This window comes from Thamnophis sirtalis, unplaced genomic scaffold (genome assembly GCF_051295495.1).
Source record: "Thamnophis sirtalis isolate CommonGarterSnake01/CBP01778 unplaced genomic scaffold, rThaSir2_p1.2 scaffold_4, whole genome shotgun sequence".
NCBI lineage: Eukaryota > Metazoa > Chordata > Lepidosauria > Squamata > Natricidae > Thamnophis > Thamnophis sirtalis.
The window spans coordinates 31,168,456-31,180,490 of record NW_028261384.1 but is presented as its reverse complement, the minus strand read 5'-3'; the positions used below and the strand labels follow the sequence as shown (position 1 = coordinate 31,180,490).

General features: G+C 34.8%; 1 protein-coding gene across 2 annotated transcripts in view; it reads right to left on the bottom strand.

Moving 5' to 3' along the window:
- The window catches only part of LOC106544897 (putative acyl-CoA dehydrogenase 6), a 52,367-nt gene extending 40,332 nt beyond the window's left edge, over positions 1 to 12,035 (bottom strand). For both annotated transcript variants that reach the window (XM_014061300.2, XM_087712710.1), the window contains exons 1-2: positions 11,789 to 12,035; positions 232 to 352 (exon numbers count right to left, since the gene is read on the bottom strand). In XM_014061300.2, coding sequence (XP_013916775.2) covers positions 232 to 352; positions 11,789 to 12,001 — 334 coding nt within the window. In that variant the 5' untranslated portion in view covers positions 12,002 to 12,035. The remainder of the gene's footprint in view (positions 1 to 231; positions 353 to 11,788) is intronic.

The window sequence follows — 12,035 nt, the reverse complement described above, 5'->3', positions numbered from 1 at the left end:
ACAGTTTGACCGCTCAAGTAAAAAACAAGTTCTAGTACCATATTCAAAACATGTTCCACATAAAACCTGCTTTAGATTTAAGAAAAATTGTATTTGCTGGATTTTGTATTCCAGTCCATTCAATGTTATAATTAGAATGCACTTAGAAAGACCAGACTCTAAATGCTTCAGCCAAATATTAAACATGCTTTCTAAATTACAGGCAATTATTAAAGTATGTTCCTTTCTCACCGGTTGGCTTGTCTATTCCAAGAAATCCAGAGTTCCCAAGTGTTTTAAAAACTTGGTGTGCTGGAAATTGTCCCTCTTCTTCCCATTTGTCCACAAATGGATTGATTTCATTGTCAATAATCTGCAATGGAAAGTAAGGGAAGGATGAAAATTGGAAAAGATTACAGGGTGATATTACAACAATAGGGCAAATATTGTTCTAATACAGGCATTAGTGTAATTTATTCCATGCTTTCCTAAACAGAAGCTCCCCAACTCTGCTGGACTACTATTACCATCATCTTCAGCCAATATAAGGCAGTCAGAATCTAAAACCATAGGGTGGAACGTTGCTTTAATGCAATAATGGGTTTACTAATTCCAATTGATTTGATGGACTTAACCCAGCTCAAAACCAACTTAAACTAGAATTAACTGAATGGAAGATTTGGTTACCAATCCTATCAGAGTATTTTAATGCCAACAATAGATTAACTATAATGTTTTAGATTTCGGAATTCTTCATTCAAATTTAAATAGATACTTAGTGACATGAAGCTTAAAAATTGTTTAATATTTTATCTTTAAATGATACACAAAATTGCACAAGATGAAAAAAGGACGTAGTTTATTTCAGAAGATGCTGGAATCAAATCAAGAAATAATTTATACCATTGGTTGATAAAATGTCTATTATCCATAATTTAATCCTGGGTGAAAGTGCTGAGATATTGTGAAGACAAACTAAAAGGATAATCTTCCTAGCTGTGTCCATTGTGCTACTTTATGATGCAATTGATTGGATCTTGTAGGTAAACAAGAATGATATCCATAGGTAAATCTGTAGGAATTTCATCTCACTAATCAGAATTTCCATTTAATCATCTCTCAGTTCGGAGTATACTATTTGTAACTGCATTTGTATAACTGTGACAATGTAGAGAAAACTTGAGTGTTCTAATTGTACAACAATCTCTCTTTCTCAAGTCAAAATTTCAATACCCATATTGAGATTGCTCAATAAGCAGTGGCTCAATTTTTCTGTCTAGTTTGAAGGACATTGTCACTGATTGCTTGATTACTGTGCTTCTTGGATGACTAAATCAGCCAGATTGGAACAGGTCCATTCTTGAGAAGTAATTTAGGATTATTAAAATGCAGGATATGTCCCTACCTGCTTCAAAGAGGAAGTTGTAAAACCACTCTTGAAAAGGTCCTTCTCTTGATCCAGAGATCTTGCTTAATTATAGGTGAATCACAAATATTCCATTGCGTGGTAAGAAAGATCAAGAAAGTAGTGGCTTCACAACTCTAGACACATTTAGCGAGCTTGATTTTTGGAACCTATTTCAGAGGTTTTATGTAGGACATGATACCAAAACTGTTCTGTTTGCATGGTTTGATGGCCTATGGCAGATTGGGAAATAGGTAAAGGTAAAAGTTCCCCTTGCACATACATGCTAGTCTTTCCTGATTCTAGGGGACGGTGCTCATCTCTGTTTCTAAGCTGAAGAGCCAGCGTGGTCTGAAGTCATGTGGCCAGCATGACTATTTAGTCACAGAATGCTATTAACTTCCCACCAAAGGTGGTCCCTATTTTTTTACTTGCATTTTTATGTGGTTTTGAACTGCTAGGTTGGCAGAAACTTAGACATGTAATGGGAGCTCACTCCATTACGCGGTGCTAGGGATTCAAACTGCTGACCTTTCTGATTGACAAACTCAGCATCTTAGCCACTGAACCACCGTGTCCCTATAGATTAGGAAATAGGATGCTGCTAATTTTCTAAACCTCTTGTTATTATCAACTATGGTATTCTTATGTACCATTTGCTATGATCCAGCTTTGTGGATATTTCATATTGTTTTAGGTCCTCTCTGTAAACAAACTGAGAGCTGACTTCAGGGAAGACATGAAAGGGGAAAATAGGAGAAGAAAGGATGGAAGGAACAAGCTATTAAGGAGAGATTTAGAGAAAAGATTACACAAAAAGAGTAGGTTAATGTCTGACTTCCTTTTTCCTAAAGTCTAACAACACTGGTTCCATGCCCTGGTGTCATTGTAATATGTACTTCCCATCACTGGCCAGCTGTGATATGAAACACAGACAGGAAAATACATAAAATAATGATCCGAAAACACTGAACAGGACATGTCTGTGTGTAGAAAGTTGATAAGAATTCAATGTTGGAATTCAATGTTTGGAGACATCTCTAGCTAGCTAGTTAGCTAGCTAGTTTGCTCAACCTTTTCCAAGCTGAACTATGTGTCCGTCTCCAGATATATTGGAATTATAAGGAAACAAGGAAATTAGATAAAAAGACAAATTATAAGAAACCCGGATAATTCTCCTACATCTCCACAAACCACAATTAAATGTTCCCCTTTCTCCCAAAATATGGAGTAATCCTCCTTTGTGGTTTTAAAATACATTATCTAAAACTAGTCCCTGGTGTGGGTCATATTTTAGGCTAGAATTAAAATAGGTTTTTTTAAAAAAATGGAAACATTTTCTTACAAGTTTAGCCTTTAATTTATTAATAGATGCTATTGATTGTAAACAATATTTATGCTTGCAATTCAAACTCTGCATTCTCAGCAGCAATTTGCAAGGATTTATTTAAAGACTGCATGATTGAGAAGTTTTACTAAAGAATATTTCAAGTACTATTCACAATTGAGAATACTACTTTGGCAACTATATAGTAAGTGGCCAGTGAATTTGTAGAATACAAGATTTTGTATCATTAAGTGTGTCTGCATGTTTTAGTATTTCTGACTCTGAGAAAAATAAGAGCTCATTTAAGTTATATTACTACTACAGTTCTTCTGTGTCTGGAAAGCTAATTTCTTTTTATGACAAAATAATCTGTGGAAGAAAAATATCAAAGAACATATCCTACCAGAATTCTTTAAGAATAATTTAAAAAGCCTTGTAAAAACTAAAATTAAGATCAATGAATGATAATATAGCAGAAGCAACAATACAAAATGTCTTACCCATTCTTTCATTAACTTATACTAATAACCACTTATAAAAGATATTTTATTAACATTCTCACTTTAAATATTCTATGTTTTATGAACTCAAGGAATGAGTCTAAGTGCAGTTATTGTGTTAATGTTTCTAATAATGAATTCAATAAGCAGTTTAATGGTTAATGTCATTCATTTATATGAAAATATGAGGGAGCAGGTGAAGTCAATTATGAAATCATCTGTATTAAAGCACTCTATTAAAATTAAGAGGAAAAAGGTTTTGTTACTGAGAAGCTGGAGAGCTTTATAGATAGAGAGGCCCCTTCCTTTAAAATCCACTGAAACATTCACATATGTAACAGGTGGCCCGAGGCCCCTGCATGGCCCATTTTCGGTCTCCCAAGGTTCCCAAATGGCCAAAATGGGCCACAGGGGGGACGCACATGGCCCGTTTTGCCCGACAAAGGCACTGCAGGGCAGGCCTTTGATATTTCCAACCTAGCCCCAAGGGCTGGATTTAAGCAACCTGTGAGCCGTATCTGGCCTGCGGGCCTTGAGTTTGACAGCCCTGCTTTAATCTAATCCTCTTTCATTGTAATAATCAAGATAAAGGAATTTTATGAAAATGTGACTTTCTTAATTACTGCTACATATCTTACCCTAACCCTAAGCCTTAAACAAATTTCAAGTTCTGTTCCTCATTGAAACATAATGTACACATAGATGGATTGTGCAAAGCATTCCAATAATTTTGCTGGTTGAGGTTTTTCAAAGCTGACATCCAAAAAAGCTCAGGATTATTCCTCCTCCACTGCCTCTCCTCCTTCTGCTCTTCCTCCTCCTCTTCCATCTCTTCCTCCTCTTCTCTCTTTCCGCCCCCCTGCTCCTCCTCTTCCATCTCCCGCTGTTCTTCCCCGGCTGAGGGAGATACAAAGTTCACAAAATGTCTATCTTACTATGATATGGGTTTCATTATTGCTTTATTTCCACAGGAGGAAGTATTTATTTGTTTAGAAAATTGAATGTAAAGAAACATTCTGTGGGCCTGGTCTCCCCAGTGACATTAGCGTTTATTTCCAGGCCAGGTTTGCTGTACAATTTAATTATATTTCTTTTTAGATTATTTATGAAAAATAAATAACAAGCTGGACTACTCATAAGCAAAGTAGCAGCATCAACTTTTTTTTAACAGGAACATCCTTGGATCCCTCATAGGTTCCCCCCCCCCATTTGTTTAAAGGTTATGTTTGATGTTACAATAACATAATTTGTAAAAAAAAAAAAAAAACTTTAAATAAACCAGAGTGGTAGAGAACAAACAACCTGAAAATTTAGTGGAGGTGCAGTGGATTAACCTCACTAGTATGGCTCCTGTAAAGAGGCTTCCTATGATTTCCCGTGTCCATCATGGCACATACATTAGTGAATGGCAAAGACTCCCCAGTAGCTACTATTCTTCAGAGTGTCCACAACATACAATCAATTATTAAAATTTCAACACTGGCTCAAACTTTCACTTGTCCATTCAAGAAACTACAGATTAAAACAACATTTTTTTCATTTGATTCCAACCATCCTTTGTTGATTGAAATATTTCCTTCAATAACTAAATATCCTATTTTATTATTTATTGGAATTGCAGAATGATGAACTGCATATAGTATCCCTAGCACTAAGATTACAGTGTATAATAGCTACACTGATATTTTAGGAAGATACATCACTATCTCTATGTTCAGAGGAGATAACATAAGAGGACAAACAGTTCTGATTAATTGTAACAAGACTTTGTTACTTTTTCTCGCAAGAGATTCTAAAACACCATCCCCCTCAAAAAACAAATATTGATCATGGCAAATATAATTTAAAACAGAAATGTTCAGGCATATGTTGGAACAGCTAAAATAGTTACATAGTAATTAATAATAACCTTTCCCAGTATTTCCCTTAAAATTTAAGGGTTTATTTTAAGTGTGGTTTATTGGATAAGCTAAAATAAAATAATCCACACTATGCCAAACAATTTATACTGATTTGCCCATAATATGAAAACCCAGTTTTCTAGAATTGTTTTTTTTAAAATTAGGATTAATTCAGTGCATCATCAATTTAAAAGGAGCAACAATCCTGTATGTTTTTTACTTACCCAACCTATCTTTTGTTAACCACATTCTTAATAATGCCAGTATTGCTTCTATGGATATGTAATAACAATATAACTATAAATATAACATAATTGTGTGAAATCATTTAAAAAATAGCTGGTATGTGTTTCATTCTCTGACCAAAAAAGCAATCCCAAAATAGCCAATTGGTTAGGTAATTTAAAATTTTACATTATATAATCAATTCACTGGCCATATCTATAGCATACATTATCCTCACCTGCTATTCTGAAACAAAAGAAGCAGAATAAAATTCAAACCTAAGTAAAAAATTTATATTTATAATTTTAACTACAAATATGATCACTGATACTTAAAACAGGATTATTATTTTTTTACAAAAATGCAACTTTTCTTTGTAATCCTAGATATTGGTGCAGACACAACAGAACTATGTTAAATTAAATATCCTACTATTGTGAAAGAATTAGTGAACAAAAAAATGTGATAGAGAGGACCTAAAGTCGCAACGACACGACATGTGATCTCAATGCTCTGACACTTTTGCCTCTGGATGGTCCAAACGGACCTAAACCATCCCATAGAAACAGTGAACAGGAAGAATACATCTTGCTGATCACAGGGACATCACAAAGTCTCTGATTGATCCAAGATAAGTTCTTCAAGCCAGTGACAAAAAATCCAGCCAAATGGCTGATGAAGTCAGGGGTGGCCCCAAAACGGAAGGATGTGGAAAGAGAAAGTGTTTTCAGCTGGTGAGGAATTTTTACTGTTTTAAAAGTGACTGCCTATAAAAAAACTTAAAATCAATTTAAATTGGAGAACAAAAGAAATAAGTGGCGGAATTAAATTTGGACTGGTTTTGAACAGTTGGTTATCTTACTTTTTAAATGCTATTTTTACAGATGGAATTTATGCAAGCCTTTTAAAATGAACGGATTAAGTTTCCTTCTTCTATTTTTTTTTTTTTACTATTCTCTGTAATCTCTAGACTAAAACTCCTCTTTCATTACTGTGGGTGTTTTTCTAACTCATTTAAGAATTGGACCTTTTTTAAAAACTTGAAATACAAAAAGATATAAAAAGAAACAAAGAAATGGTAACATTGTAAGGCTGCTACTTGGAAGCTAGATGTTTGTGTATTGGAAACAAAATATTTTTTTCACTGATTATCCTGCCTTGGCACTTCAGGGATTCACAGCTTGTTTATAGAGAATGATAATAAGAAGAAGAAAATCACAGAGATGTTCCTTTGAAGTAGATTTTTAACCAGAGAAAAGTGAAATGTTATTGTGACACTTAATTCTGCTAAAACCTTCTAAGCTAGAATAGCAGTGTTTGTCAATTGGAAATCATGGCACAATTTCAACACCAGAAAGAAGTTTTAAATCTGCAAAAGATATTCTCAGAAATACAGAAATTATTAAATACAAATGAGAAAATAGAGAAGTTGGATTACTTAGTGCATCTAACAGTAAAATATGATGGAGAAGTTGAAGATGTTCATCAAATGGAAAAAGTGGTGGTTAAAATCCAAAAAACTGAAGAGGAAAATGAATATAAAGAAATTAAAAATGCTGATATTTATGGTGATTTATTTGCTTCTGAAAACAGAAAGAGTGGAATACTGAAAGAGGAATTAAATGGAGGGGAAATCTACCTCAGATGGGAAGATACAGAAGAGGAAAAAATAAAAGAATTTATGGATTTAAAGAGAGAAATCTTATTAGCAATAATTTTGATAACACCACCGACAATCAAAGATAAGCAGATTAAGGAAACAGAAGAAGGGCATCAAAATTACATGAGAGATTTTATAAGCAAAGAGTTGCTAAAAAGAGTCCATACAAAGCTGATTAAGGAGATGATTAGAGGACTGATGCCACAAGTGGCAGAAGATATGACACTGTTTTGTTACTGGAAAGATACAGGTTGATGGAAGAGTATAATTTAAAACTGGCTAAACTTAGTGAAATTTAGTGATAATAGATATAGTTAAATAAATAATTGATAATGATAATAATGTATACAATGTGTAGTGTTATGATAAGTAATAACTGGATATGAATATTGAATGGTACCCATGAAAGGAAGATTAGAAACCCTTTTGGATTATATATAAAGGTTAATAATAATAATAATAATAATAATAATAATAATAATAATAATAATAATAAATAAAAGATAAAGTGGACAGTGAACAAACTTGGTTATGGTTAACAACAGGTACATTAAAGAAAGAAACAGAGTCACTAATCCTGGCTGCGCAAGAACAAGCTATCCGCACAAATGCCATTAAGGCCAAAATCGAAAAATCCTCTGATGAATGCAGACTTTGCAAAGAAGCTGATGAAACTGTTGATCACATACTCAGCTGCTGTAAAAAAATCGTGCAGACTGATTATAAATTGCGGCACAATTCAGTAGCACAAATGATCCATTGGAATTTGTGCAAAAATTATAATATTAAAACAGCAACAAACTGGTGGGAACATCAGCCTGAAAAAGTCACCGAAAATCAGATGGTCAAGATCTTGTGGGATTTTCGCATACAAACAGACAAAATACTGGCGCATAATACACCAGACATCACACTGGTTGAGAAAAATAAGGTCACAATCATAGACATTGCAATACCAGGTGATAGCAGGGTAGCTGAGAAGGAACATGAAAAAATTGCAAAATACCAGGACTTAAAAATTGAAATTCAACGACTATGGCACAAACCAGCAGTGGTAATTCCAGTGGTAATTGGCACACTGGGTGCTATTCCAAAAGCACTGGAATTACATTTAAAACAGTTAAAACTTGACAAAATCACCATCAGTCAAATGCAAAAAGCTGCACTGCTTGGATCTGCACGCATATTACGAAAATACGTTACGACATCCTAGGCCCCTGGGTGGGGCCCGACTAGTAACCAATGCCAAATCCGGCGAAACAACTGGCCGCTGTGATACAATTGTATAATAATAATAATAGTAAAAGAATTAAGTTCGACTCAATTAAGTTTTGATTACTAGGTGGGGAAATGATATGATGCAGGATATAGTCAAATAAAGGAGGGATAATAATGATAATAACGCATATATATGTATGGGTACAATATAAGGAAATGAGATTTAAATTATAAACAGTGATTTGGAAAGAAGAATAGAAAACTTTGTTATTAAATATTATGGATGTTTAACTAGAATAGGATATAAGGATTTAATGTCATTGGAGGATTTTAGAAATAGTAAATGAAATGCCAGTATGTGGTTATGTATTAAACCTTGGTATATTTTATGATGGACATTTAAACAACTATAGTCAAATGAAAATGGAGGTTTGATGACGTTAACATATATAAATATCTGAGTTAAAATACTTGAGTTAATATGAATATGCTTGATGACTGTGAAAGAGATGGACGAAAGTCTTTTGTAACCAACTGATACACTTTCTACAGTATATAAAAAAGGAAGATGTTATGTGTTGTGTTTGTTTTGAAAATAAAAAATAAAAAAACTTTAATAAAAAATGTGATAGAGAAATCCTTAATAAACTAAGTCTGTAATCCTTAATAAATTCACTTTGATTATGTAATATAATGCTCAAATCATTTTTAATAAAAAGAAAGTAACAATCACATCTTATATTCAATAATCAGTGAGTAATAATGGATATATAATAAACTCTTGAACAATAACTGTTATTTGGTTTGATTTCATTTCTAGTCCAGTTTACAACTACTGCCATTACTTCAACTACTGACATGCAGAACACAACCTTCTACACATCTTTGACATTGTTTCCAAATGAAGCAACTGTTGCCTTTCTATCCTTGAGTAGTGAAAGCTACATTAGAACAAGGCACCTCTTTAATGTGTGAAGAAGGCTAAGCAGCATGTGCAACAATTTAACTAAATACACCAAATACCGGTATTACAACTATGCAGCCTAAACGGAAAAATTTTGTTCAGGTAAAAATATTAAGTACATACTGAATTGATCTAATTTTCAAACAAATGGTTCTTTCCGTGTCAATCAGTCAATATGCAGAAGCTTTTTTCTAGAATTTTCTACTACTAAGAGACAAAACATATGAACATAAGAGAAGGCTGAGGGGAAAGATGCTAGAGTGTTGTGTTTTTTTTATATATTTGCTTGGTATAATTGCCCATCTCACATTTGTCACTTATTAAACGTATTCCTCAAAACAAGTGTAAGTTGGAGGGAAAGGGGTTTCCCCCCCCTCCTAGGTTTTTTTTTAAAAAAACATTAAATATTTTAAGATTGTAATCATGTATTTCGTTACATAGGAAGACCAGGGGTGAAATTCAGCAGGTTCTGACAAAATCTGGAAAACCAGTAGCGGGAATTTTGAGTAATTCGGAGAACCAGCAAATAACACCTCTGGCTGGCCCCAGAGTAAGGTGGGAATAGAGATTTTGCAGTATCCTTCCTCTAGGAGTGGGGAGGGAATGGAGATTTTTCAGTATCCTTCCCCTGCCACGCCTGCCAAGCCACACACACAGAATTGGTAATTAAAAAAAAGAATTTCACCACTGAAGTTGATCCATTTAACTCATCAAAGTTACTTCTAAATACAGATGCATTACATTTGTGTTGCTCAAACTTCCACATTTTAAAGTTGCCAAGTTTAAAAAACACTATATTAAATGGCATTACTGTATAAGCCAATATTAGCAAACATAGGGGCTTTCCCACACTTTGGTATTAAATGAATTAATATTGGTTGCATATTAGTATTTTTAATTCTTCTAAGGTTTTAAAGGTTCGCCCTGTCTACTAATGTCCAGCTCAAGGGGATGGTGCTCATCTCTTATTCTCAACTGAGCGAGCCTTTGTTGTCTGGGAGATGCTTCCATCATCATGTGTCCATCATGAAAATACAGTATGCATTAACCTTCCCACTGAAGTGATACTTATTTACCTACTCACACTTGCATACTTTCAAATGGTTAGGTTGGCACTACTGGGGTAATTTGAGCACCACGAGATGGGTTGAGCCATCTCGTGGTGCTCAAATTTTGAACCTGACCTGTTGGCTTTACAGATGTTAAGACTAGCATCTTAACTAATGAGTCATTATGCTGCCCCAATTCTTCTAAAGCAGTCAGGTTTTAATTAATAAAAATGCTTACTAAAAAAAAAAAACAAATTGTAACTAAATATTTAACTTCTATTGGCCTCACTACAATGTCCTCTGTTCCAGTCCCTAAGTTCTATCCTTCAACACTGTCTGCTCTAGGAAGCAGGAGATCATTTCCAATCTGGGGCCTCTCTTTAGCCCAATCTCTGGTCAGAGACATAAATGAGGGGTTCCAACCCCGGGTCCAGGGCCTGGCATGCCAGCAACTGGTATGCACAAACAAGCAAAGTCCCATCTGCAGGATGCAGGCAGCACATAAAACCATACTCTTTCCGGTCCCTGGAAAAACCACTCTCCACACAACCAGTTCCTGGTGTCCAAAAGATTGAGGATCACTGAAGTCAACAGTGGCTAAACAGCAAAGTAACAGGAGCTGTGAGATGAAGCAGGAGGGACAGGAAGAGCCTGTCATTCCTGTACTGCAGAGTACAGTGGTGCCTATCAGCTTTTGCTAGACTGACTTTGAATGCAATTTTACCATTTTTAGAAGAGCAACAAAGCCATAAGGTATTTAAAAATAACTTGCAAATAGTAAGCAAATTCCAGGAAGAGTAGTTGAAAGGTCAAATGGGAATTAACTCTTCCAAGGAATACCTGTGGCAAAATAGGAATGGGCAAAGCGAATGTTAGATGATTATCATTTTCTGCTACCTCAAATTTGGGTGGATATCATTTTAATTTAGTTGTGGGAATGACCCCCTTAGAGCTAAAAGTAATTTTTGCAAAAGTCTAATAATTATGAAAAAGTCAGAAGCAGCACTGACATTTGCCCAACAATCCAAATTACAAATCTTACAGAGTTAAATTCCTTTTTTTCTGCAAATATTTTAAAAGGCAACTCAGAATAGAGATGTTTCACTTAATACTATATTCTGCAGTATATAATAATGAATATTTGTAACAATCGTAAGAAGTATTACTTAAACAACTGGGATTCAAAGAGCCTTTGCAGTGCCTCAGAAAGACATATCTGTACTTGCAAGGTTATTGCGGGGGAGGGAGGAATAACAAGAATTATCACACAATATTATAAGTTCCCACTGAGATGTAGCATTTTGCCTTTTTAAATCTGAATCTCTCCACCAATATGACGGAAGAATAATAAAATTCCGAGTGAGTGAAACGGGCGATTTGTGTGACTCCAAAGTTGACAAACTTCAAAACTTTTTCCACCAAGCGATCTTGAGGCGATCTGACGACGGAGAAGTCTAATTCCAGGTTCTGTCTCCTGAGAAGTCCCTATAACCAAAGAAGTGGGTAAAAGGATAAAAGCTAGTTTTGCCTTCCACATAGAGCTAATTAATTAAAAAGTACCTTTCTCAGAGACGCTCTTAAAGCAAAATGATCTGCGGTGTATAATAAATGACTTCCGGACGGGGCACCACTACTATAAGAGCAATGGCTCGGATTAAGCGAACATCTTTGTAGAAAGCGTCCAATTGAGACGCCAACAAAACGTCGTAACGGTAGTTTTAATAACTTCATTAACACTTTGGCACTCAAGAGAGAGCTCCGAGGGGACGCCATTCGTATTGGGTAGTGTGCACGACCGGCGCATGCG